The sequence below is a fragment of the Felis catus genome, chromosome D3 (genome assembly GCF_018350175.1).
Source record: "Felis catus isolate Fca126 chromosome D3, F.catus_Fca126_mat1.0, whole genome shotgun sequence".
NCBI lineage: Eukaryota > Metazoa > Chordata > Mammalia > Carnivora > Felidae > Felis > Felis catus.
The window spans coordinates 18,420,054-18,448,037 of NC_058379.1; the positions used below are offsets into that span (position 1 = coordinate 18,420,054).

Genomic DNA, 27,984 nt, shown 5'->3' on the forward strand with positions numbered 1-27,984 from the left:
AGCTTAGTTTGATCCAATTTTGCTAGGAAATAGCCCATTACAACCTGAGCGGGCTGAGTGTTTTAAGATGTCTTTTGTACATATGCACCCGGTATCCTTAGTGGATACAAACGAACGAGGAAACGGTCTGTCGACATATGGAATGTCTTGTACCTATTTTAATTTATATCCCCTTAACTATGAAACTGTGACTGTGGATGTAAACAGCACCCAAAAGGCTTTTGTGATCCAATTGCCCCTAAACGCCTTCAGGGAGAAGTTGAAATCTTTAAGTACTATTTTGGATTTAAAGCATCAGAGTTTTCAGTCTACGTGCTGTCTTAGGGGCATGACCTTCAGGAGTAATTCTGTCCTGAGTCACACGGCCTGACTGGCTCGGGCTGAAGATGCCTTTTCTAAATTCCATTTCCTTTTCTAAATGCCCTCTGCCTCGAGTCCGGTGGGGCTGGCTTCTCCAGGCTGGTCCACACCCACTGCCCCGCTGCGGACCACCGGGTGAGAAGAAGGCTCTGACCTAAGTGCGTCCTCTCTCCCAAGGTGTCGGTCCGCGCGACTTCCTCCTGACCTCTCTGGTGGCTGGCTGTGCTCCGGCTGAGGAAAGCGCCCAGGAAGTGGGGGACTGTCCAGCTGGCTACACCTTCCGGGAAAGGGGACAGCAGCTCTAGCAAAAGGAGATCCCATCTGAAGAGACTGAGGGGCACCTGTCCCCCTCCCGGCTCTCTGCTGCCCTGGGGCGCCGAAGTCAACTCTTCAGGGCCCAGCCTCAAGTCGCCTACAAGGATGGTGTTCCGTGTCCCTACCTGGACCTTCCCTAGATGGGTATGTGAACACGTCATTAGACGGTGGGCAACAGATGCTCTGCCTTTGTCAAGGCCGCAGTGGTCCCGAGGAACACAGGAGCATGTATGATCTGAGAGGAAAATTTCATAAAGCTGCAGAATTTGGATTTTGCTTTAACTCAGTGGAACTCACCACACCCGATGCCTTAACGTTTCTGACGCAGCTCCCCAGCTGGAGGCCGAAGCGCCTGTCCCTCCCCCCGTCCCCCTTCCCTCCCTAGTATTAAAATCAAAGGGGTAGCAACCCCAGCTGATTCACTTTCTCCCCAAGACTTCCTCGCAGTGTTTAAATTCAAACACTACAGAACGAACGCAGGAAACATTTCAACAGAAGCATTACGTAACTTTTATTTTACACGTCCACAAATGCTTGTACAACATACAGTGACTACTTCTAACGTTTATAGCATTTCTTCTCATAGCACAGAGAGAAAGGTTAGTGACACACAGGCGCGCTACGGTGACGCTGGGTGGAGCCCTAAGGGAGGGTGGAGGAGCGGTGCTGACACTTGGGTCCCGAGCAGCTGCTGTGAGGTGCAAGCCAGCACGCATAAGCCGAGGGGGGGGGGGGTACCTGCCCCTCAGCCAGGCTGCTTACCTGCTACCGTGGGGGAGGGGGACAGAAGAGGCTACTCCAGGATTGTCTTGGGCACAGGCCCCCGGTCCCCACCAACAAGGACCTCTGGACAAGGGACCCAAAGCTGTTCTACTTTAACTGTAAGCTCTTACACTGTAATAAAACACTTTACCAAATCTTAGGCCAGTGTTTTTACTTAGATGGTTCTTCAGTATAAATACTGACCTTGGTTTGCCCTTCGTGCTAGCATGACAATCAGTTCCTCGTAGAATACGTTTGCCGACAGAGCTTGGACCAGCCAACGCTTCCTGTCAGCTCCTGGCTCCGCAGCTAACGGCCTCCCTCACCATGGAATGTTTCGGGAACCTGTTCCGTTCCCGAGAAAGCAAAGACGCAAAATGAACAAGTGCAAAGTGTAGGAAAAGTGTAAAGACTGCCAGAAACATTAGCTCAGACGGTGTAGAAGCCCAAACAAATCCGACTGTTCCACAGACGTACTCTTCACAGAAAGATTTAAAAACACAATTCATAGGATGGCTTTTCCATTCCTACAGAAAACATCAGAACTGACGCTCGCTTTAACGTTCTAAAAAAGTTCAACCCAAATGCCAGGGTTGGTGTTTTAAAACTTAAACGGTATATAAAATATTTACGAAACCGTGTTTAAGCCCCCTTTCCTGTGCACTTAATAAAATCCAAATGGCTTAGTAGGAAAGTCTCCCACACAACAGTTTAAAAAGCATCGACCCCGTACATGATTTTTAGGTTCAGTCAAGATTGTTTTAGTTTTATTGGAGGCTTTGCTGCTGGATACAAAATAAAGGCCTATGTCTCAAGAAAGGCAGTATGTGCAAAGCCTAAGCTGTAAAAACCATTTCAAAATATAAACTCGTTTTTTTTTTTTTTTTTTTTTTTTTTTGGAATACATGGTGTCAAAGGCTGCCCACGTTAACACCTTTGGTATAAAACAGTAACATTTCCCTTGAAAAACAGACAAATTCCATCCATTCCGTCACACACGTTCACATCTCCCTTAACTACTCTACCTAATCTAGTCGCAGCCACATCAGCCACAACGCACTTCTGTCCCTTCGTGGGCGCAGAGGAGACTGGGAGGTAGGTCACCGAGAACGTCCGTCTTGCACAAGCAACCGTGCAGACAGCCGGGCTCCAGCGCGGGCCCCCTGCGCCCCACAAGCACACGTCCCCGTCCACAGTCGCACACGTCCCTTAAACATGAACACGCACACTTAACTGGACCACAAAGGATGTACACAGCCTCAAACTCTTGCTCCTTGTGGCCACTCCATACTGTAAAAATCAGAGGCAAAGACAAAAAAGGGATCTCCAGGTGATGGGTGCCCTGAGACTGTTGGTGGGGGTGGTCTTCCTGCCTGGCTGCCAGGCTCGGGGAGGGGAAAGAGTCCGGGCCACGTCCACTTTCTAAGCAAAAGGCAGGGCTTCTACCCGAGACAGCCCAGCTTAACAGAGAAGGGCGAAGGAGGAGGAATGGATCCCAGGAAGCAGCGGTGTGAGCTCCACCTGTAACCAGGCCAGATGGCCTTCCCACAACGGGGTTGCTCAACAAGGAGGCCAGGTAGAAGGGGCAGGAATCAGGGAGAGGGCCAGGACCCCAGCACTCCCTGCCAGGGACGGCTCTGCCCTCGGCCAGGCATGCGGGGTCCCAATGAGCACGGACCACACGTCAGCCCAGGGAGCAACAGGCCTGCTCCTGACCCAGAGTTACGCCAGGACAAGTTAGAGGCACGAAGCTCATAGGTCCTATCTTCCACGCCACAAACTGCAATCATTTACCAATAAGCCATAGGCGCAAAAATCCTGTCGCCGCGGGTGCTCCCAGCAAAACCCCGGATGGCCGCCCAGTCTATAGCACACAGGAACCGGCAGCCAGTGTGCTGGGCTGGAGGACGACGACACAGGATGCTCACAAGAACGTCTGGTGGCCACCAACTAACTGGCAGGATCCCCCTCGGAGCCGTCCAACTGAACCCCGAGGGAATGCCACCCCGAAGCTCAAATAGGTAGTCCACACCCACAAAAATAAATACTGCAGACAACATCTCTCACGTCCGCTTCACACCCATTCATACTTTTCTCCGAGAACCAAGAAAGCCTGGCTCCAAGGATTCCCCGTTTCCCACGGAAGGGGGAGACCTTGGACTCCGCTTAAGAACAAGGGTGCATTCACCTGGGGAAAGACAGTCACCTGGTCGAAAAATATCAAAATCATCATCTGGCTTATTACAAAAGTATCTCCAGACTCCGGGGGAAGTGGAAGGCGCCCGGAGCCTGCAGGAATCGGAGTGAAGAGCAGGGGAGGAGGGAGGAGGGAGGAGGGAGGCGGCTCGCTCGCTCGCTCACTGGTGGAGGTGCGCCCGGTCGTCGGGGCGCTTGATGTGGATCCGCCGCACGCGCTCGATCCGCTCCCGCTCCCGCTCCTCGTCCTCATCCAGGTGGTGGGAACGTCCGGCCGCCCCGCCCGTGGCCTCCAGGAGCGCGTTGTCGGGTCCTCGGCCGTCCTGGGCCTCGTACAACAAAATATTGAGGGTCTCCTCATAAATCCGGGCCTCTGGGAACTCCACCTGCACCCCCACAAAACACAAGGCAGGCAGGTTAGCATCACACACACACCCCACCACCTCCGCTGCCTCCTGGGGTTGCCAGCAGGGCCGCTGGCCCCTTCAGGCCCCTAGGATGCCGTTTAAGGCTGTCCTTACTATTTTCAAAGTAGTTTTGATTTTCAATAGGCAATACTTACACACGGTGCTCGACACACAGGACACAAAAGGGACGTGGTGCAGATAAAGGTACGTCTGTACACACACACACTCACACGCTTTAGAACACACAAAGGGTGACCCACCACACACACTTCACCTTTTGCTTTCCCCTAACACAGGCGATCCTTCCCCATCAGGGGGCTGTAAGACTGTAAGGACGCAATTAACCGATTAGGTCGTTTCCAGCATGTTTCTACTAACAACAGACCTGTTCCCGTGGAGCTGTTCCACACCTTGGAGCAGGCTTTAGGGCAGCAGTACTCTTTGTGAGCTGGAGTCTGGGACCAGCTGGAAAGGACATGACCCCTCCTGCGTGGCGAAGCTCTGTGACTGCCTGGTACCCTTCGGGGCTACGGCGCCGTGAACCAGAGTGGGGCTGCACAAGTGGGTCCCGGGCACTTGACTCACAGAGACTTGGCTTTCAAGGGCAGGATTCGGAGGTTCTGAGAGAAACGGGGAGAGTGCATTCTACTCTATTTCCCACGGAGGCCACACAACCAGGAGAGAGAGCACGCAGTGGCTGAGGGCTGTGACACAGAAATAGTGGCGGCCGGATTGGGGGGAGGGACCAGTTTGGAGTAGCCTCTAACCAGTAGTGAGGTTATGCCTTCTCCCCCACCAGTACTGTCCAGAGGGAGGTCAATGCAGCCTGTGACCCTGAAACTGGCATCAGCTCAGAGAGCTCCAGAGGGGCCACCCGATACCCAGAGACTGAAGGAAATTTCTCGGTTTTCCTTTTTTTCTCCATTCTCTTGCACCCCAACCCTCCCTGCCCAAATCCTGTGGCAGCAATGGCTGGAGACTGTGGGAGTCAAAACTCTGAAGGGGAACCTTCCTTTCTAATGAACACTGTGGTCTCATCAGGATGGAGTGAACCTGGGCTACTATTTTCCTCTAGCTTCTTTATGCCGTTAGGCTGCAGGTAAGGATACAGTCACAGGCGGTGTGTGGGAGAGCAGGGAACGGAAGCCCCAGTCTCCGGTCAGAGGGCTGAGGAAGGGGAGCCCCAGGGAAACAGCACCAGAAGATTGTGAAAGAAGGGCGCTCAGGAAAGCAGCTGCTTGGGGTTGTGCAGGAGCTCCTGGGCCTGAGCCTGGCTGCCGATCCGTCCCTCAACAGCACGCACAGAACGGAGCAATGGGCCAGACCGGTGCCACAGGCACAGACTGGCCCTCAGTGCAGCACGGATCTGAAGGCTTTGAAAACTGGATTGTCATTGGAACGGCAACCCACAGCTGGCTGGCACTTGTGACCTGAACCCAAGTGGGTCAACTGCCTACTAAAACAATAAAAACAAAACAAAACAAAAACAACGTTCTCTTTACGATTTAACAAGATCTAAAAGCCCTCTACCATTCGGGATATCCAGGATACAATTCGAAAGTTTGTGTCATCAATGAAGAACCAGAAAAATCTCAACTCCTGAGGGAAAACAGAATCAACAGATGCCAAGTCCAGGAGGCCACAAGATGCTGGAATTACCTGATGAAGACGTGCAAGCAGCTATTATAAAAACATCTCCACAAGGAAGGGTGAACTCTGTTAAGGCGAATGCAAACACAGGAGGTCTCAGCAAAGAGACATAAGATAGAAGACCCAAACGAAAATTGTTACTGAAAAATACAACACCCAAGATACACACACACACACACACACACACACACACACACACACACACACACACAAACTTACTGGAAGGGCTCAATAACAGAATGGGGAGGACAGAGAAAAGAGTCCGTGAAATTGAAGACAGAGCAATAGAAGTGTCAGTCTGGACAACAGAACAAAGGAGACCAATAAAGGGCACAGCTCTGTGCTTTATTAACACCAAGTCCCTAGTGAGTCGGAATCAAGAACCAAATGGACAACATACGTATTAACTATCTGCTTAAACTTTAATTTCAGCAAGCCAAACCCTTTCCGGCTTAACCACAAAAGACAGTTAAATGATTAAAGGAATTAGTAAAGCACGTGGCATGCTGTACCAAGAGGGATCGCAATTCTACAAAAACCCCCAAAAGGAACATCTGTACAGTTACTTGGAACAACAAAATACGAGTGTCAGCCCCAAAGCATAGTCCCGAAGGCGTGGGCCAGAAGAAGGAACCTGCGCCTGTAGGGGCAGCCGTGCCCCCACATGACCCCCTGCAAAGCCAGGCGTGTGCTTCTCCTGGAGAAAGGAAAGAGCCCCGGGGACACGACAGCAGAGCAAAGGGAGCTGTGGCTAGGGGCCCGGGCCCATCACCCTGAGCCCCACCTCTACCCTATTTCAAAAACACAAGCACAAGCTCACTCCAGAACCTGTTGGCTAATCTATAAATAGTTGGGATCAGATCATGAGGCCTCTGAATCCCTTGTTCCCTGTTAAACTCTAAAAACGTAAAGTCAGTATTTTAAAGCTTAATCAGATTAATATGATGATCGTCCTGTTATTATCCAAGGACAAAACCAAACTGACAAGGCGGGGAAGCCAATGACAGATGGAATTCACAGCCCTAGAAAAAAGTTCACAGGAGAAAAGAGGCATGTGTCTTGCTGATGTAGTAAAGAGAAGCGAGCGAATCTGGTCTCCCTGCCCTCTTTGAAAAAAAAGGAACCTTAGGGGTTTTCCCTCCTTGGCTATCTTTAACTAGTATGTATCTTTCAGGATGTATTCCAAATACCAATGACAAAATGGTTTAAAAGTTAAAAAAAAAAAAATGTTTACAACTCTGGTTTCTACTGTGTGGTCTCACGTCCTCTCTGCCTTTTCTGCCCAGGCTAGCTCTAGAATCACACACAACTGTGCGCTCCCGGGGCCTTAGTGAGGACAGTACCCCAAGTGGGTGATGCCCAGTCTTGTGCATGAAAACCTGCCTGGCAGACCCTGCAGGTCCCTGGTGATCGGGGTTCCCTTAGCAAGGATCCGAGGGAAGTGACAGAGTGTACTGGGGGATTTCTGTTTTGAAAAGAGGAAGAAAACCGAGTTGCAGAGCCCAAGAAGAGTAAGCATAAGACCTCCAGGGAGCGAAGTTCAACGAACAGAGCACCGCACCTCCAACAGCGCCTTGCGGCATTTTTGGTTTGGAGAGGATGATACGGAAGTAGATCCACAGAGTCCAGATCAGTCAGGAAGTTGTGTGCTCAGAAGGAAGCCAACAAGCACAGGAGCTAAGGAATGCCACGCAGGCCCTGCGAGGGTGGAGGGCCACTCCAGGTCAGTGGGTCGGAGGGCAGACAGACGGCAGAAGTCATAGGTTGTGACTAGAAAGCCAAGGTCAAGCTCTTGAAGGCAGCACTGTTCGTCTGATGACTGAGATGGGATGGGGCCACGCTGGTGGGAGATGGTGGTGCTGTGGAACAACACAGGCCCTGTCCCGTCACTGACAGGAGACGATGCAGGTGGCGAGGGGACAACGGCGTGAGGATACATCTGAATCGACCTTTACAGCCAAGGGACTTAGGTGCAGTATGACTGTCCCTATTTGCTCACCGTCAGAAAGGAGAGGCCATTCTGTTTCTGCAAGACCTACAAGCGACTCTCCGGGGCCCAAAAGATAATGAATGTTTTCACAATGAGCAGTCGTGCATCAAGGAAAGCATTTTCAAAGCTTTTCCCTCTTTAGGTTTATTTTGCTCGAGGGGAAAGGGAAGTGGTACGTATTCTGACCAGTCACCCGGAGCCGTTCCCCGAAGGGCTTACCTTGGTCTGTTTCTTCTCCGTGGCATAGACAATGGAAGTACAGCAAACCTCAGCGATCTTGCGGCCCTGCCCGTAAAAGGACCAGCAGCAGATTTCATCCCCGATGACGTCCTTTATGAATAGGACCCTTCCATTAAAGCGCAGAGAGAGCTTATCAAAGAGCTCAATGTTTTTCAACATATTGTCATCAGAATTGCTGCAAAAGAGCATTTGATTAGGTGACCGCAGACCGGTACTAACTGCAGTTGAGTTGTTTCCACATCCCTTTTCAACCTCCCAAGGAGCCCAGGAGAAGGGCCCCGCAGGCCCCGCTGCTCCACCAAGGAAAGGGAGGGCCAGAGAAAACAGGTAACTGCCCGAGGCCAAGAATGCCAGAGCCAGGCCTCCAAAGAGACGGCTCTAGTCCCTAAGCCTGTGCTCTCAATCAGCCTGCCAGGGCGGCCGCTTAGCTGGGCTCTGCCGGAGATGAAACGTGAAAAACTTGGCGCCCGTGGGTGCACAGGCACCAGGTGGGGAATGTGGAGGGAGCCCCACGAGTGGCAGGACAGAGCTGTCCAAAGGAGACTCTTCATCTTGGGTCAATTTCTGGGTCTTGAGTAACCTCATTATACCCCCTCAACTGAGAACACATGGTCCCAAGAGCCAGAAGGCATTCTAGAAACCTGTATGTATTGCTGGTGGAAATGTGAAATGGTGCAGCTGCTTTGGAAAAACAGTTTGGCAGGTCCCCAAATGACTAGAGCTAGGGTTACCAAAGGGCCCAGCAATTCGGCTCCTAGGTACACCCAAGAGAGACGAAGACCTCTGACCACGCAGAACACGTGTGTTACAAATGTGGTACGAATGCTCACGGCAGCGTTCGCGATGGCCCCCCCAAAGCGGAAACGACCCTGAGCACCCATCAACTGACGAATGGATCAACAAGATGCAGGAGATATCCAGATGATGGGATATTATTCAGCCATAAAAAGGAAGGAGGTACTGACACGCGCCACGAGGATGAACCTTGAAAACGTGCTAAGGGAGAGAAGCCAGTCACAAAAGGTACTGTGTTGTATGATCCCGTTTACATGAAGTGTCCAGAGTGAGCAAAGCCACACAAGCGGAGGCCAGCGGCTGCCAAGGGTCGGGGGTGGCGGGGAGTGAAGAGTGACTGACAATGGGCTTCTTTCTGAGGTGACGAAAATGTTCGCCATGTGGGTACGTGGCGATAGCTAGACAAGTCTGTAAATACACTAAAAATCACTGAATTATATACTTCAAAAGGCCACGGTGTATGTGAATTCAGTCTCCTGTCGTCTGCTACCCTGGGCACCCTCCCAGTACAGACAGCCACCCTCACTGGAAGGTTAAAGAGGAGCCGGGCCTGGCCCGTGTGAGAAGCCTTCCTGGCGAGGGTGGGTGGCCTTTATCGCTGACACCTTACCTGGTATACGAGTATTTGTTGTTACTTCTGTTGTAGAGCAGCTTCACGGCTGGCTGCAGTTGTTTTAAAAAAGAAAGAAGAGAGTCACTTGGAGCGGAGGTACAGAGGACCGTGGGCTTCCCGCGGGGCTGGGCCCTGCCGCCAGGCCCAGAAGGCAGCTGAGCACAGCTTGCAGGCTGGCGGGGGGCGGCGGGGGTGGGTGCGTGGGGAGGGAGACTGCAGGAGCCCATTCTAGGGGAACAGGTTCCCATTCTTCACCCCTTCTCAGGCCTTGCTCAGGGACTTCTATAGGTTTCAATTTCAAAACTTACTCATGATTTCGGCAGCCAAAGACACGCCACAAGGGTGCTTCCGACGTACCTTATTTGACGTTGCTATAAGTTTCTGCTCTTCCTTGGACGAAGTGATGACAGGAACTTTGCAGAAAGGCTCATAAGTATCTTTGTTCTGCTGGAACAAAACACGCTTTCAGCCTGGGAGGCCTGCCCAGCAGTGGACTGTTTAAGCTGGCCTGCTGGGTAAAAGACAGGTGCTGGCGAGGGAAGGTGGGGCCACCAGCGCCGGGAAGAGAGGAGGATTCTTACCACCAGTGAATCAGGGGGAAGGGGAGGGGGACAGCCAAGGGTCAAGTTCTCTAGGAAGTCTGCTCTTTGGTCAGGGCGCTCAGTAAACCCTAACAACGAGGACATGTTTCCGCCACCCAGGGAGCCACTTGAAAATAAACTCTAAACACAGCGGATGGAATATGATTGTGTAGAGACACCTAAAACCCCACGGCAACAACCGTGGAAGAACTTAAAAAGTATAAACCTACGGAGAAGAATGGGAGAGGGGAGGTCAGCCGTCAAAAATCTGAGCCTGGGAAGCAGATGAGGAATAACCGAAGAGAAAGAATCCTAGAGGTTCTCAAAGAACACCCGTGAAAGCTGGTGGGCAAAGGGCCAGAGCAGAAGATTGCTAACCAGTCAGCAGAAACACCGGTGAGACGCCCCAAGTACATCCCCTTCCCCTGGCAGAAGAATGGTCTATCTTCGTGGAGTGGTTTGTATGGGTGAGGACAGGGCTGAGCCACTCTTCTAAAAACAAGGGGATTGAGCGAGCGGTCGACACACTAAACGGTGAGCCCCAGCTCCCAGCTCCTTCCCCTACTCAGACGGCAGAAGGCCACCAGTCAGGCTTCTAGCCACCAGGTAGGAGAGTGGAGGATTCCTCCACGGGGAGCTGATCCGTCCAGGAAAAGGCTTACAGACTCGGACACTGGGGATTCCCACGGAAAAAGCCTTTTCATCCGCCGCCGAAGCCCACTGGACGAGGCCCACCCACGCACCGCACACACAGCTTTTCAGAACTCTACTCTTGAATTTTAACAGACCCAAGATCATCAGATTATATGCGGAAAGCCTCTCAACCGTGAGACTGAAACCAAAACAAAAAGTAAGGGAAGGAGCCCAACGATGAATGCGGCAGAAAGAAAACTACAAATAGTATTATCAGATGAAGGAGAGCACATACGGAATCCTATGAAATAAGATCAGCGTTCTAGAGAAGAAAGAGCACTCAGAGAACATGAAAAGGCTCTGGGAAATTAGAAATATGATAGTCGAAATGAAAAGTTCAACAGAAGGGTTGAAAAGATAAAATTGAAGAAAACCTCTGAGAAAGTGGAACAGAAAGATAAAAGCGACAGAAGCTGGGAGGAGGTCAGTCCTAGAGGTTTAACTTCAGACTAACAGAAACCACAGAAAGGGAACCTGGAGGGCTTGTCTCTAAGACAAAGATGAAACCGATTCGCTGGTGTGTCTAAACACGCCGATAGGAGACCGACCTTTCTGACCATTTAGGGATCAATTAGAGATATGTACTTAGAAAACCAAGCAGACAAAACAATGAGGCAGTCACTAACTCTGGCAAACCGAAAAGTTGCACAATAAAAATGTTCACTGTATACTCTGTGGCTCAACTGTTAACAATATTTAGACATCACAACGTAAACTCCGAATACTGATTTAACCAAAGCTGTGATAAACACTATATTGGAAAACTGGAGAAGGAATATGGGTACCTAAGTTTGGTAGTGGTTGGTGGTACTGCATGAGCAAAAATTTAATTTTTGTCTCGCAACAGCAGATGACATTGAAAACTGAGATGTCAATAGATAGCGTAAGAAAGTAAATAGAACTGTTGAAAGAATTAACAGAGGAGAAAGATACGATGTACACACATTACTTTAACAAACCTAAAAACGAGGGGTGCCTGGGTGGCTCAGTCGGTTAAGCATCCGACTCCTGACTTCGGCTCAGGTCATGACGTCACGGTTTGTGAGGTTGAGCCCCGAGTCAGGCTCTGCACTGACAGCTCGGAGCCCGCTTGGGATTCTCTCTCCCTCTCTCGGCCCCTTCCTCTCTCACGCACATACGCACGTGTGCTCTCTCGCAAAATAAACCAACATTAAACCAGCATAAAAATGAAATAAAAATACGAAAGTAAAGGCTACAGCATTCAGTCAGATTTACGGTGAGTTCACAGACTCGCAGGTCGAGGGGGTACGTGGAAACAACAGATCGCCAAGGAGCCAGGCCGTATGGGAAGGGCTCCAGCGGAGGGCCAGAAGACATGTGGCCCGAGGGAGGCACAAACAAGAGCCTCGTGAATACAAATCCAATTCCTGTGGCATTATGAAGGAACTCTTCTGATCCTCGACCATGTCGGAATTTTGCCTGAAATAAATGGCCGCCGGCTATGTCTAGAAGCATTTTGGTTTTACAGGGATTTTGCTATCACCAGAGTTGACCCCAATGATCCTAACCCGGGTGCAGCTGAGGAGTGAGGGGTGTCTGAGTCTGCAGAGATTATATGAGGCTCCCGACAGTGACTGGTGGGGTGAGAATAAGTCCCGAGATGGGTCCAAAAAACTGATCAAGTTTTACAGCCCCAAAGCTCAGTACTGAAGGGTTTCAATGTACACGAGATGACCCAGCACCATGGCGACTGAGCACAGTTAGGTGGCCTGAGCATCACAGGGAAGCCTCTAAGGGGTCCCTGACCCAAGGAGAGAGGAGCTCCAGGATACTTGTGAACCCACACGTCTCAGTGAGGGAGGAACTGCCCCCATTTTGTAGAGGAGGAAAATGAAAAAGGCAGGTGGGCCCAGCACCTCCCCACCCTTATGGGGAGAAAGGGGGATACCTACTTGTAAGGCTGCCTGGCATTCTTCCACCAGGCCCTGGACCAGGTAGTACTTGGCTTCTGCCAGCAGCTCCTCGATCTCCCGGCGGCTCTCGGGCAAGGGGACCGCCCCGTCACGAAGGTAGTTGAGTATCGTACCGAAGTGTTTCCCACACCGGTCGATGAGGATCCAGCCTGTGGCGGCACGAGGATGAAGGGAGGGCCTAGTTATACGGACACTCGTCTCTTGGAAGGTGCTGAGGAGAACTGGGGTGTCTCTTGGCTCCCTCGGCCTCCCAGGGAAGAGCAGGACCGCAGAGGGGGCTGTAGCCCCACCTGCCCAGCGGTCAGCGAAGGGCTGACCGAGCCCTGCCTGGGAAGCGCTGCAATGGTCTCCAGGCCCTGCTGGCTGGAGACCACCCCAACCACGGACTCACCTGCTCTTGGGCTCTTTTGGATGCCAGGACCCCTGGGGCCTAAAAGCGGGTTTCTAAAGTACCCTCAAAAACCCCTTAGACAGTGCCTTGGACATCCCAAGAGTGCACAACACCTGGATAAAATGGGTCCAAATGACCACACCCCAACGATTGGGGAAAAGCGTGAGGTAAAAATACCTACTCCCTCTTTCTACAATGCTTTCAGGTGGTCAAATAAGGAAGCGAAAGACGGCAGCGTCTGACTCCCAAGAGGGATCCCCAACGCCCCCCCAGCACCACCACGGGACATTCCACACTCGACTCCCCAAACAGGCCCTTACTGGCTAGTGACAGCAACTGCAGAGGAGACGGTGAACCCGACAGACCCTGTCCCACGCAGCTGAGTGTCACATGGGGAGACGGAACTCGCTTTCATTAACTATGGCAAAACGTGCCGACTGCTGACCAGAACCAGGCACGGTGAGACGCCCTTGGGGGTTGGGGCCAGCCGGGCAAGCCTTTCCTTCGGCTTCTCGATGGCCTCTCGAGTCCGGGCACCGGCCTGCTATACCTCCACTAGGAACCCTCAGGCTTCCACAACTCATCTTCAGAAACACCAATACCCCGGAGCAGGGTGGGGTGAGGTGGAAACTGCAGGAGGAAACAAGACCGGAGCCTGGGAGTGGAGCGACTGAAAGGAGAGGCTGGGATGAAGCAAAGAGGTGGTACGACTCGTACGGCTCGACAGAAGCCAGGGCATCTAGAAAGAAGCCAGTAGAGGAGCGCCCCCTCCCCCAGGCCAGCAGGGCAGCCCCAGCAAGGGGTGTCCCTAGGTCTTCTGTCCCACATTACAGGTGCGAGGCCGCCAATGCACAGGGCAGTTGGGTTCAGGCGGGCACCAGCAGTTTTATGCCCCACTCCTCCGGGTCTGTCGCTCAGTCTGGGAGAGGCGCACACACTTTCACTCCTCACGCCATGGCATCCCGGCCCAAGTCCCCCTCTGGCCCCCAGGCCCTGACCCCAGACAAAAGCCCAGAGCAGCAAAGACACCTCTTTCATATCCAGAGTCACAAGTCTGTCCACCACCCCTTCCCTAACCTGGCCGCGCCAAGTGCGCTCTCGGGGTTTCAGGGCGCCACTTGGTGGTATTCGCCACAGTCGCTAGGCGAGTTTGGAAAGAAGGCCATTTCCATATTCCCGTCCTACAAACTCCTCAGTCCGACCCTTCGGTCAAAGGTCCGGTCTTGCCCTCCAGACGCTTGCACTTGACACTTCCACACAGCTGCAGTTTCCGGAGCGCAGCAGGAAGAGCCCTTCCCAGAGTGGCAAACACAGTGCAAGCGTGTGGCCAGGAGTCAAACCCTGGCCTCGAGGAAGGAAGAGGCGTTCGCAGGCATGGTCAATCACAGCACCCTGACAGTGACCGCTGGACATCATCCCACCGCTTCCTTCTACATTTGAGACGATAAAGCACGGATGTGGTATCTGCCATGCAGCTCGGCCGCCTCCGGGGGCCTGGAGCAAGCAGCACGAGTGAGTGTAGGTGGGCCGGGCCGGAGGCTGACCGGAGAGCACGTGCCCTGCCCCTGGGGACAGAGCACGGGGAGGCTCTTCCTCACTCCGGCAGAGATGGCCAGGCAGGAACGTGGGCCCAGGGCCTCAGGAGCCTCTGATATTCCAAGAGAAGCCAGAATGCAGGTTTCTCCGGGAAACCTCCTGATTTGTAAATAATAGTGAAGCAAAATGTCACTAATCCACGCTAGGGCAAATAAGACCTATCTGCAGGCCACCGGCTTACGACCTGCTACCCTGGATCAAGTGCTTTCCCTCCAGGGAGCAGAGAAGGTGTGGAAAGATCATTTTATCTTCCCAACAGATTTTTCAGAGGGAGGCTCAGTCCCCTGCATTGTCCATAGATGACAACAGAGACTCGGAGGGGTTCAGGGACATTCCCAAGTTGGGGATGCAGGACTTGATCACAAAAAGCAAGTAAGAAATTCACAGGAAAGCTCCTTTTCACCAATTGAGAAGACGCGCAGGATCTCAGTCTTCAGGGAAACGGCAACCAGTTTAACTTGGCGATTCTGGGAAGAAAACGTCCACGTTCTGCCTTTGACGCATGGACAACTTAGCCTGCTCAGCAAGAGCAGGGGCCCCTGAAATCAATTATCCAAGTGACAGTCTGGAGTTTCCATAAACGAAGAGACAGACCGTGACATTGGGCGCCAGCTCAAGAATGCTGTCAGGAAATGCTTGTGGTGAAGGAATCATACTTTGGACAAATAAGGGCAAAGGAGCGAGGCGCGCTCGCCATGAGGTTTCAATTAGCATTTTGATTTTAAAATATTTTAGTTGCTTTCAAAGCCAGAATCCACCCCCTTTGAAACAGCTCAAATGCCTGGCGTGTAGAAAAGCCAATGGAAGTCAAGCAGCTCCTGGCTTGTGGGGCGTCTTTGCTGACGCCCCGGAGCACACAGGCTGTTGCGGAAGGCTGTACAAGTCAGGGCGGCCTGGGGTCGGGGGGCCCTTCGGCAAGGCTGAAGAGCAGAACAGGCAGGCGCAGACCGGAAGGCTCTGGAATGGTCTGGGAGATGCCGCACGACCCGACGGCTAACAGCAAGGGCCTGTGTTGGAAACCCAGTTCTGCCGCCTACCTGCTGGATGACAAAGGTGTTTCACCGAACCTCTCTGTCCTCCAGGTCCTCTCCTAAAACTGGCACCCCACAGGGCTGGTGTAAAGGCACGATGAGAGAATATACTGGAGACACATAGCACAATGCTGGGTCTATTGGTGGCACTCAAATGAGGTCTCTGACAATGAGCCCTTTACGCGTCTCTTCATCACTGCTGGAGGACAGAGCAGTAGCAATGTCCGGAGGGGGCACAGTCCAGCCCGTGGGAGTCTGCGTGGCTTTCAGGGTGAGCCGGGAAAGGCTTCTCTCAGGGACAGGGGACTGGGCGACAAGGTCTGCCTCCTTGTGCTGGCCACCAGCACACTGAGTGCTTCTTGCTCCTTTCCCTGCCCCCCACCTCTGGGGCTTCACCGACCTCTTCTTAGCATCCTAAGGTATTTATACTATTTCGGGGGTTCCCAAACTTGCCTGTTCATAAATCACCTGAGGCACTCATTACATATTCAGATTCCAGGAAGCTGTCCCATTCCTGAACCAGAATCTCTGGGGCAGGGTTTCTCAGCCTCAGTACTAGCGACATTTTGGACCGGATAATCCTATGTTACAGAGGGACTGTCCTGTGCATCACTGGGTATTTAGCAGCATCGCTGGCCGCTACCCACCAGATGCCAGCAGCTCCCACCCTCAAATTGTGACAATCAGAAAGGTCTCTGGACATTGCCAGATGTCACTTGAAGGTCAAAATCATCCCTGGTTGAGCACCAATGAGGTAGATCAAAGACCTAAATGTAAAAAAAACAATGTAAAAATGCTATCACAAGTCAGACTGGAGAAGATATTTACAACATAAAATCACAAAGAAATGAGATCCAGAATATAGACTTTCACAAAGCAGTAAGAAAAAAAAAGGCAAACAGAAAAATGTGTAAATAAGATGCAATCAGGCAGCTAAACGATGAAACACAAATGACCAATACACATAAGAAGATGCTCAACGGACTAGAAATTAGGAAACGTTAAATAAAATGACAGAGTACCAGTTCATAACCGTCAGATCGGCAATAATTAGGAGGTCTGACCGTGCCGGGTGTTGGCAAAAATTCAGACCACTGTGGGGAGTGTAAATCGGCACAACAGCTGATACCTAATCAAGCCAAGGATGCTCTCCCGGATTCCCCTTCTGCGAATAAGCTCCAGGAGAGAGCTCCCAGGGGCGGGTAAGATCTTAAATGCTGTAGCCCTGGGTCTAGAGCCTTTTCATTTACCACAATAAGAGTATGACTTTCTCTGTGTGCCATGATGCGGCAAAGGCTGGGAAGCACTGCCCTGGAGAAGCTCACACATGCCAGAGAGTGTTTGAGAAGGGCAATATTCCTGACAGTGAACACTGGCAGCAGTCTGAACAGCTATGGCCAGAATTCGGGTCCATAAACTACAGTATATTCCCCAAATGGAACACAACTACCAATATTTGAACTAGAGCTACGTATCGTTCATGGCTAGATTTCACAAGCATAATGCTAAGAAGGCAAAGAGGCTACAAACGACGTAACACCACTTATATAATGTTGGAAAACACACCAACTCTGCCTTGTTTGGGGACAGAAACTGCAGAGCAAGAGGCATTCACGACACATTCACATCGGTGGCTTTCACCACCAGACGCACAGTAGTTTCCCCTGCGGAGCCCCGCCAAGCCCTAACGCCCCAACCACACAGCTGCCCAAGTACATCTGGCTCTCTGGGTGGGTGGGGACCCAGGCAGCAGGATTTAGCTCCCAGGTGACTCACTAAGCGGCCAAGGTTGAAATTCACCTACTGACCCCAAAGTCAGGCCAGTGGTTACCTCTGGAAGGGAGAGAGGCAAACAAAAAGGTAAAGAGAGGCCACATCCGCCCAGGCAATGTTTTCTTTCGTGTCTGAGTGGGGGTGATGTGGAGAACACAGGCAAAAGAAATGTAGAAAAACTTAAATCTCCTTACAACTTGCAGCCCATTGACACGTACTGGAGACAGGGTGACCTTCCCTCAGGAGCTCAGCTGCCTAGGGGCAAATGGCAACCTTGGGTTGACCTCAGCCCAACCTCCTGGATCCTGTGTAAGTCTTTGTTAACATGTAAAAACCCATTTGGGGGGCGCCTGGGTGGCTCAGTCAGTCAAGCATCTGACTCTTGGTTTCAGCTCAGGTTACGATCTCATGGGTTCGTGGGTTGGAGCCCCGCGTGGGGCTCTGTGCTGACAGTGCACAGGCTGCTTGGGATCCTCTCTCTCTGACCCTCCCCCACTTGTGTGCGAGGGCTCTCTCTCTCTCTCTCTCTCTCTCTCTCTCTCTCTCTCTCTCTCTTTCAAAATAAATAAATACACTTAAAAAAAATCCATTTGGAAACTTCCTTTATCTCTGCCCCCCAAATATATGTTAATAATCAGTCTCCAAGTATATGGCCCACTGATGCACATACATCTGAAGAGTCTCATAACTAAGGTTTTGCTAGATAGTAGTCAATGACCTTTTAACACCAGCTAGCCCCTCAAGGTCCTGGAAGCCTTCCTTCCAAATTCCTTAGAGACCTACCCTATTCCCAACCCACTCCCAACTTAGAAGTATATCATCGGTCACTCCTCACAATCCCAGCGCAGCTCCCCATGGGTCCTGTCCCTGTGCTTTAATAAAACTTCCTTTTTCGCGCCAAAGACGTCTCAATAATTCTTTTTTGACCGTTCGCTCCCAGACCCTAATACTTCTCATCAGGGGCATGAGGGAGTTTGTTTTATTAATCACAATTTACAAGCTCTCACCGTATTTCAGAACTCTAATTTAAGGCAGGAAGCATGGAGATCGCAGGGAAACCACGAGGTACTACGGTCTTCCCACGTATTACACCTGACTTCCCCACTGGTTTTCAAGGAAACGTGTGCTGATAATAAGATTAATGACTCCGTTCTTTAATCTGGTTCACACACTCCCTCATTCCAAGAATATTAGCAAGAGACCAGAAACCACGGGGGAAGGCGGTGGGGGGGGGGGGGGGGGGGGGGGAAGCACAGTACCAAGCAACAGGGACCAAATAGGCAACTAACTACAGGCGAGTTCTAAGGCAGAACTCTTACTAAGGCAAGGTCCCAAATAAATCCATGTTGACAAGGAATCAGGTAAAAATCCCGGCACTGTAAGAACTGTGCTTTTCTGGGGAGGAGTGTGGGAGAGGCCTGCTCATTGCCAGAGTCTTGGCCGTCTTAGAAAAGCCACCCTTTGGGCATAAGGTGCAGAACACTCATCCCCAAGGCCGAGGCAGGCCACTTCTCCCCAAGGCACCGCTAAGACCTGCTTCTCCACAGCCCCTTACAGGGCTCCTCCCCACACCCGGACACCCCACCCAGGCGGGATGAAGCAAGAGTGAACAGCGCCCATTTAGAGAGTCTTCCAACTGTCAGGCACTCCACCAAGAAATTTTTAATGTTAATGTCCTCTCTCACTCCCGTTACAATCCTGAAAAGCACTGCCATTCACACCTGAGGAAACAGGCTCAGAGAAAGTCACCCGCCCAATGTCCCATTGCCAGCAAATGACAAACGAGCCTAAATTAGCCCAGTGCCCGATACACACAGAAACGGCTCCATCAACGTTAGCTGTGACTGCTACCGGACTCAAACCTGATCTGTCTCACTCCAACACCCAAATCCACTCACTCCAAGCCTCCCCGTTTAGGAACTGAGCGGTACAAAACTCCAACAGGCAGAAGTGGGAGAGAGTCCACCACCCATCCTGGGCCCCAGGTCCTCTCCAAGAGCAACCAGTTTCTCAAGCACCCTTCAGAGATTTCTAGCAGCTCAATACATTGCTGCTCTGTGCCTTTGGAGCCCCTGTTCCTCAGCCAGCAGGACACAATGCTGGATCCGCTGGTCTCACCAAGCTGCACTTGATGTTTTGGCCCATTTGTGGCAAACCTCACTGAAGCCCAGGGTGAAGCTGGGAGATGCAGGACATTTATCCCAGTTTGCAGACCCAATGGTGTATCTGAGGGCAACACTGAGGCCCCTGGTCAGGCTGTGCAGTGTACTCACCAGGGGCCAACAGACTCGCCTTGCCCGGCACAGCGCGGGCTGGAAGACCAGACGCAAAGCTGGCAGGTGACCTATAAAGGTTGCTGTGCTCAGGTGCCCTGGCCAGGGGGCTGGGCCTGCAGCAAACCAAGGACAGCCCAGGGTAAGAGCCAGCATGCCCTGAACTCAGTAGCTTTTTTTTTTTTTGTAAGTCCCATAGCTTTTAAAATGCAGTGCTATGAGCTTTTCGTGATAGGCAGGGGGCTGGAGAGCCAGTGGAGCTCTGTGAAAACGGCCAAGATCAGAGTATCAAAGACAGCCGTGCTTCCCTGAACATGCTGGATTTTCCAGGAAGCACTGGGGACAGGACGTCCTCTAGCAGCTGTTTGGAAGCGGGACCCCCCCCCCGTGCTGTCCCTGCATCTCTCCCAGCTGGGCGATCGAAGAGCTGGAGGACCGGCTCTTCCACGGCGTGGCATTAGGCCAGCAAGGCGAGGGCTTTCAAAGGAGATGAGGCTCCAACTTCACTTCCAAAGCAACTCAGCCGCTTTTCCTGAGCCTCCCCCCCCCCCAAGACTGGGTAGGGCGGAAGAAAGACTACAACAATCCTGGGTTCTCAGATAAGGTCTGTTTCCTTCAGTGGCTGGGGCGCTATTGTCTCAGTCTCCACAAATACTCCCGGGGCAGTGCTGGGTGCGGCACAGCAAAGGGGATCCTCCCACTCATAAAAAGCTCCAAGTTTTCTGGGTGAGACACAGAAGAAAGCTCTGAGGTTCCAACCTCATTCACCTGATGCCTGGCCAGAAACCCAAACTCACAGGAAACTCAGCGAAACAGAACCTCTAGCCCTGCAGCTGGGCCTTCTCCAGGACACAGGGGGAATCACCCTCCCTAGCGACCAGCTCAAGCTTCCTCCCTCCTAGGATCAGAGGATGCACTCTGGGCGCCAGGCTTAGAGTCCCCAATCCCACCTACTTGTAGCAAAACCGGCCCACCTTCCCAGGAACCAACGCCCCCGCAAGGCAGGGGCATGGGCACAGCAGCCAACCTCAGAAACGGGTAAGGGAGGGTCCAGCCAGGTCCTAAGCAATCTCAAGCCACAAAATGAGCCTCGTGTGACCTGCCCCGTGAACCCAGCCAAGGGAAGAATGTCCCCCCTTGCCAAGTGCCCTTGGATTGTTCCAGGTGGGTAGGAAACAGTTACGGTGAGGTCGCTTTAAAGAATTCTTTGCCTTGGGGAGCCTGGGTGGCTTAGTCGCATCCGACTTTGGCTCAGGTCATGATCTCACGGTTTGTGGGTTCGAGCCCCGCATCGGGCTCTGTGCTGACAGCTCAGAGCCTGGAGCCTGCTTCGGATTCTGTGTCTCCCTCTCTCTCTCTGCCCCTCCCCTGCCCATGCTCTGTCTCTCTCTCTCTAAAATAAACAAACATTAAAAAAAATTTAAGAAAAAAAAATTCTTTCCCTTTTACCAACATGACTTTCCATGAGAAAAAGGTAAAAAGAAGAAGAAACACGCACGGAATATATATCTATTGAATACCATGCACCAACAGCCCCATGAGGTGGGTATCACTAATGGGGAAATGAGAACAGGTTAAACCACCTCGTTAGGATCACAAGATCCTAAATCCAGTCCTGTCTTTGTCAGGCCCCCATCCCAGGAAGACAAGGGTCCACAGAACACATTCATGCCTCTCCCACACTGGAGTTTCACTCTGAAGTCACAGAATCATCGCTTGAGAACTGGCAGGGGACCGACTAGGGCTGCTAGTCCAGCCACAGAGCTGTGGCCTGGAGGAGGGAAGTGACTTTCTCAAAGTCACACAGGCAATCAACAACGAAGTCAAGACTGTGAGTCCCCACCCAGGTGACCCCAGCCCACCTTCACATCTTGACTTACATGTCACTTCCTTGGGGAAACCCTCCTTCACCACACCCCCCGCCCCACCCGGACTACATCTGCTCTCCCGGTTACACCCTCCCAAGGCCCCCTGCACACTGAGAGAACACCGAGCACAACTGCCATTTAACTTTGGCCTTCTGAACTCGAATGACCCCTCAACCACAAGCACGTCCCCAGCACCTGGGGGCAGGCTTACCTTCGCTGTCAGTGAGTACTTCCATGCGCCCGCTGAACATGGCTTTCAGCATGGTGTCCTGCTTGGTCAGTGTCTGCATGGTGGTGTAGTAGAGGGCTCCGCCCACGTTCAGCTTTACGTACTTGGAGCTGGGGCTCGTGCCCTTGAAGGAAGTGGTGCGGGTAGCAGCCGCTGGCACCGCTGAGCTCACCACACTTTCTCCTGACATCTCTTCCTGCCAGTGGAGAAGACAAACGGTCACCAGGGTCACAGCACCCGGCCCGGTTTACCTCTTTCAGCCTGTGGGCTGAACCTGGCCTCCAGGTGTGTTTTGCTTGGCCCAATTATAGACTGCATTTAAAACTTCAAGATTGCTCTGAAAGTTGACGACACAGGCGAGTTCACAGAAAAATCCGGATTCCTGGCTTCTCTTAAAATTAGAGGCCGAACAGGTCAGCAGGGCAACAGCTGGTCGGAGGTGGGGTACTGGCTGCCCCAAACCCCACCCAGGGAGCTCGTATACTGACCTCACCTGCTGAACCCGTGAGCAGGAGTTTACCACTAACTGTTGAGGTGGGCGGACTTCCTTTCCGCCTGTTCCTCATATAAGCGAACACCTGGGGCACATCCGACAGCAGCTTGAAGCACTGCCCGGGTCTCTCTCAGTCTCCTTATTGCCATGCGCCACTGGATGGCAGAAAGTGCTATCTTTCAGCTGAACTGCAAGTGAAATTAGCCTTTATGAATTCAGTGGGGTCCCAACTACCACTCCTGACACCTTCTGCTGGGGGGAGAGGGGGAAGTGTTTCTGGGGATGAAACAGGTATTTAAAAACCCTTGGAAACAAAGTTATTGCAAAATAGAGACTTCCTGTACCAGCACCTCCCAAAACAGCCAGATCCGATGACAGTCTCCTTAATGGCACTGCCAGTTCTTGTGTCCATCTCAAAGCAACGGCTGCGCTGATTTAAGCAGGCCTAGGAAGGAGACTGGGACCTGGCACCCGAGTACTCAAAGAAAACATCTCTTCGGCAGGTAAAGGCCTATGGCAGGAGGTGTCCAAGAGTGGGCTGAATCTTCTTTGATCGATCTGGGGCACAGCAAAGGGGAGGCAGCCTGACGGCCAGAACCTGGCCTGGCACTCCTATCTGGGCCGTGAGGTTCGCCCTGAACGTGAACAATTCATAGCACGTCACCATCTGACGAGGCTACTCGGTGGCTGATGGATCAAGGCACAAACAAGACTACCCCATAATTATGCGTGAACGCAGACAAAAACAAGAACGTCGCCCCAAACACAAAAATGACCAAACCTCCCCATATCCTGATTGAGGCAACTCACCGCTGCTTCTTTACCAGTTAGAGCTTCAGCCCCACTCCATTCTTCCCACCTTCAAAACAGGAATTACTGAGACCCAGTCACAGAATTAACCCTCCCTCCTGACAGCATTCAATATCGAGCAAAACCCTACTTCCCTGAATCCTCCCCCGAATCACCCAAGGCAAGCCCCAATCCTCTTTCCGAGAGGCTCTGTGGTTCTCCCTCATGGCAATAAGGAGAGAAAGCCAACTTTGACTATAGGCATACTCCTGGGGGTTTTGACAGCACAAAACTTTAAAAAACTATACCCTGATCCTGAAAAAGGATTTCTTAAAATTCTTTATGCCTTTCTATCTTTTCTGGATCTCCCACAATTAACATGGATTACATGTATGATGGGTAAAATACAAATGTTATTTTTCAACAGGAGAAGGGACTAATGAGGGGCAACCCACTGTCCATCAATCGGTAATAGCACAGGCAATGACCAACCCTCTCGACCCCCATCCCCCCAGAAGAGCGGCCTGGAAATCACCCACGGGAGGACTCATGTCAGGGCCCTGCAGAATGACAGGAAGAACAGGCTTCTGGAGAGAAAAGTGTTTTCTCCAGAAGCATTCCTGCATCATCAGGTGAATATATCATAAGAAGGCACGTTTTCAGAACCTCAAGCTTAACTCACCTGGGGTCTCTGTGGGACCCCTCCCCTCCAGCTTTCCTTTGAAATCAGTCCCCAGAAACCCCACACTAATGGTTATCACCAACCATTCTTCCCAGAAAAACTCTTGTCCATGGGATGATAGAAGTAGCTGATGAGAATAAAGAGTTTCTAAAAACTTTAAAGACCTAGGGCGGGGAGTGGGGGGAATGAAGGCTTATAGTTGTGGGGTTTGGAGGTAAGGCTGGGGGGCAGTTAGGGAAAATTGCCCAAAATTGAAATACTTTTTAAAGTACCTTTTTAGATGTAATTTACACAAAAATAAGTGTTTTGGGAAATGATCTGGCATTCTGTAAGGCACCTACTGTGAAACACAAAAAAAGTCTAAGTATACTGCAGACTGCAGTGTACTTTTACGTTCCGATACCTTTTCAAAGATAATTTTCACACCATAAAGCATATTTGAAGTGCACAGTTTGATGCGTTTGGGCCAGTACATGCATCTGTATAGCCACTACTCGGATCCAGACAGACAACATTTTCATGGTTCCAGAAAGCCCCTCTATGCCTTTTCCCACTCCTCCCTCGCAGAAGATACCAGTTTTCATCTCTACCACTACATACAACCATTTAAAATCTAAACAATGCTGGGAGACAACTATCGTTATTTCCACCTTGTAGATTTGGATACCACATCCCAGAGAAGTTCAGTCACTTCCCAAAATGCGTTGGTACTGGCGGTGGGTCAGTGACAGAGCAAGTAAAGGACATGGGCAAGTCCTGTCTGGCCTTGAGCCCATGATTTTATCAACATTCATGCTTGAAATATATACAGCTACAACATGTAAATTGAGGACCCCCCCCCCCACTTCTTTACAAATTGAAAAAGAAAGCTTTGAAAATAGATGGGAGGCAATGTGTGGCTAAGGGCTTGGGTTTGGACATCACGCCTGAATTTGAGCACCCAGCCCTGCCACTGATCAGTTGTGGGCGAGTCACTGGAGTCTAGTTCCATCTATGATACAGGGACAACGGCAGTGTCTCCCTCCAGGATTGCTGTGAGGGATGCCAGAGAGCACTCAGCACCGTCTCTGGCTCAGAGCAAACACTCAAACGTCAAAGACTCACACTATGATTATTTCAAAATGCTCTCAAAGTCTCAAATGATCTTCTCTGAAGACAATGCCCATTTCTACGGACACCCACCTGAATCACTAAGAGATAAAGGCAGAAACCATCCTGATCTAGCCTTGAGACTCCAGAATAGACGGGAAAAAAAGCTCCAAACCTTCCTGGAGCCCACCCTTCCAAAGGTCAGTCACCTCAGTACTAGGAAAGGCCCTTGGCTAAATGGTTCTGTGTTCTCGTCCCTGAGCCCACACTGCACCGAGCTAAGGACACAAAGCAGCAGACAAAAAGCCTCTCACAGCAAACCCCTCTACCGAAGACTCCCCAGCCATTGCTCCTGGGATCCTGCTTTTTCCCTTGTTTCAAAGATTTGATTCCATCATTAATGAGGTTGGGGAGGGTGGGGCAGGAGACAGCAAAACTGGTTGTGAGAAACAAAGATGGAATTCATACTTGAGGTACTGGTTACCAATTGTATTCCATCAGAAAAGTTGAACCCAATTAGGGAAGTCAAGGCTTCTCTCTTTCCCACCTCCTCTAAGTCTCCTGTAGCGGATTCTGAACAGCGGCTCTCCACTCAAAAAAAAAAAAAAAAAAAAAAAAAAAAAAAAACAACCCAGCAGGGTCCTATCCCTGTAAATTCTGATGTAACTGATCTGGGGCGTGGCCTGGGCAACAGAATTTTTTTTTTTTAACTCCCCTAATGTGCAGCTAAGACTACAACCCACTGCTTGAAATAGTTCTGTATGCCTTAACTAGTCTGTATTAACCTCATCACCTTGGAGAAGCTCCCCAACCTCCTGTTCTATTGGCCCAGTGAATTCTGACCACATGTAAAAATAAACCAAAGCATCATAAGCAAAAGCCGGCCCCAATCTCACAGCTTCGGAGCCAAAGACAGGAAGTAACTGTATATGTGCTTAGAAAATAAAAATCAGCCCAAGGGGGAAAAGTGTTGGCTTGAAAAGAGGCCCCCCAGACAAGTACAATAGGAAAAAAGGCACCAACTCCCTGACCCTTGGATGTTTTCTCCGCAGTTCTCTGTGGAACTGTGTCCCCTGTGTGTGTATGCTGGGGGAAACGGGCACGTGGAAAGTTTGATCAAAAGTCTGAGGAACCTAGGCTACAGGCTCTGTTCCACCACTTCCGGTGTGAGGTTGAGACAAGCCTTTTGACTCTCAGTTTCCTAAGTTGTAAAATGAAGTGAAGGGCATAATCTTCATAATAACCTTCAGGTAATGCTAAAGTACTTGGCACCTGGTCCTTGGCATTGTTTCCCTTCTGTCCCTTCAAGCTTCCTTAAGAGGTCCCAGCCCCTGGCTGTACTACAGTCACCTGGGTGCACCGTGCCTGGGCTTCACCCCAGGCCAATTAATCAGAGTAGAGGAAGGGCAGCTCAGCAGTATTTAAGAAGCTCTTCAGGTAATTCTAACGTGCTGCCCGAGCTAAGAGCCACAGGGCTAAGGGGTTCCTTTAACCAGCTTGATCTCAAGTCACTGTCTTGAGGCTAATTATAAAATTTCCCCCAAACTAAAGGCATTGCTACAACTCAAGAAAGTCTGCCGTTCCATTTCCACCAAACTAAATTAAGGCGGCCCGATAACTGTAGCATTATTTTGCATCCAAAACTTGCTTATAGGGCAGCTACTGCTATTTCCAAGCGTTGTGCCGAATTACATTCTCCTCCTTTGTGTGTCACGCAAACTATTGGCCGATTTCTCTCAAGGATCTAGGAAGGAAGAGATGATCACCAACCCCAGTTCTGGGGGGGAGAAGATTAATAATCAGAACTATACGTGTCCTCTGACTCAGGCCCCTTTCGTTACATAGTCCAAATCAAGAAATCACTAATCTCCGGTAGGGCTTGTTAAAACAGATTGGTGGGCCCAACCCCCCACACTGATTCAGTAGTCAGTGGTAGGGCTTGAAATTTTGGCCATTCCTAGCAAGTTCCCAGGTGATGCTGCTGCTGCTGCTGCTGGTCTAGAGACCAGTTTGAGAACTACTGGTTTAATTAATGCCTTTCCCCCTTCAGGTAGTTCTTATTTTGCATAAAATGGAGTAAAGTTAGATACAGAATGGCTAAGTCTTCTTCAGCAGGGTCTTTGAAACTTATCTTCTCTAAAGACTGCATTTTCCAGTTAAAGACCAAGCAAAGAAGTAAAAGCTAGCTGGACTTTAGTCATTCCCGGCCAAGGCCAAAGAGCTATTTGAGGAACAGACCCTTGAAAGATCACATGCAAACAGAAACTTTCGCACAGCTGGGTGACTGACATCCATTCCCGGCTCCCTTAGGTGTGGCCACTTCGGGTCCCAACGGAAGTGACTAGATAGGTACCAAGGCGCCAGTTAAAGGCGCTGGACTCCGTGGCGAAGGCACCCTGACCTCAGGCCCCTGGCGTTCCTTCAGGCGCTGGATGCACATCTGCCCTTCCCTCCAGCTCCCTCGACTTCTTTCACCCGCTTCACTAACCCTTGTGTTCAGAAGCACCTGGAAGCCCCTTCGCGCCTTCCCCGACACCCAGGTGCTCCAGCCACAATTTCCAAAAACCCCAAACGCTCCGCCCCCAAGGAAGCCCACGTCGCTCTCTCATAACCTAACCATTCTCTTTCGCAACACCCTCCCGTCCTCGTTTTCCACTCCAACGTCCATCTTCGACGACCCCTCTTTGTTCTCTTCACGATAACCAATCCCACTTCCAATGAGCACTCAGGACTCAGACAACCGAACTCACCCACACACATATCTACTCTCCCAAGTCCAAATGCTCGTTCCCGATCCCCAACAGCCAGGGACCCTCCCACCCCCCAACACACACATACAATTATCCACCAGAGCCCTTCCCCCACCCCCGGCCTCGCCCCCCTCCAATCCCCCAACCGCCTCTCCCCTTTCGCGACTGCCCACAACGCAACCGCCCCCCTCGGCCCCTTCCCCCTCTACTCAGCCTCGGCCGAGCTCTCTCGGCCGCCCAGAGCCCGCAGGTAGTGGGCACCGCCCTCCCTACCATGAAAAGTCGGAGGACGCCGGAGTCTCCAAACCCGGACTGAAAGAGGCAGGAAACACCCAGCTCGCGCAAGCCGGGGGCAGAGGAGGGGCGGGGGCGGGAACTTCCGCTGCCGCAGCCCGCTTCCGCCCCGCAGAGGGCAACTTCTCAAAGGGTCCGTCGTAAGCCTAGACATTGTTCGCGTTCCTTCCAACCTCCCCCTCTGGGATGG

General features: G+C 51.4%; 2 protein-coding genes across 18 annotated transcripts in view; one reads left to right on the forward strand and one right to left on the reverse strand.

The window, feature by feature from the left end:
* MYO1H (myosin IH) overlaps positions 1-1,597 on the forward strand; it is a 147,086-nt gene extending 145,489 nt beyond the window's left edge. For all 15 annotated transcript variants that reach the window (XM_045041915.1, XM_045041922.1, XM_045041919.1 and 12 more), the window contains one exon: positions 538-1,597. In XM_045041915.1, the coding sequence (XP_044897850.1) occupies positions 538-564 (27 nt within the window). In that variant the 3' untranslated portion in view covers positions 565-1,597. The remainder of the gene's footprint in view (positions 1-537) is intronic.
* KCTD10 (potassium channel tetramerization domain containing 10) lies at positions 1,162-27,914 on the reverse strand. 3 transcript variants are annotated; one of them, XM_006938646.5, is made up of 7 exons: positions 27,774-27,914; positions 21,680-21,893; positions 12,516-12,685; positions 9,686-9,775; positions 9,326-9,378; positions 7,900-8,095; positions 1,162-4,019 (listed from the first exon to the last, which is right to left on the reverse strand). In XM_006938646.5, exons 1-7 carry the CDS (start codon positions 27,774-27,776, stop codon positions 3,795-3,797), a joined length of 951 nt encoding a protein of 316 aa, XP_006938708.1. In that variant the 5' UTR covers positions 27,777-27,914; the 3' UTR covers positions 1,162-3,794. The 3 variants fall into 3 exon arrangements, with proteins under 3 accessions (XP_006938708.1, XP_003994905.1, XP_044897868.1); XM_003994856.6 differs by having other exon boundaries at positions 9,686-9,772; positions 27,774-27,913; XM_045041933.1 differs by lacking the exon at positions 27,774-27,914 and adding an exon at positions 22,191-24,428.
* Positions 27,915-27,984: the final 70 nt, after the last annotated feature.

Excerpts from the sequence above, each read along its gene's own strand:
- KCTD10 (XM_006938646.5), bottom strand. Across the intron at positions 9,776-12,515 it reads AATGCCAGGCAGCCTTACAA|CAGAACAAAGATACTTATGA; the intron begins GTAGGTATCCCC and ends GTTTTGTTCCAG. Across the intron at positions 4,020-7,899 it reads CGGAGAAGAAACAGACCAAG|GTGGAGTTCCCAGAGGCCCG; the intron begins GTAAGCCCTTCG and ends GTGGGGGTGCAG.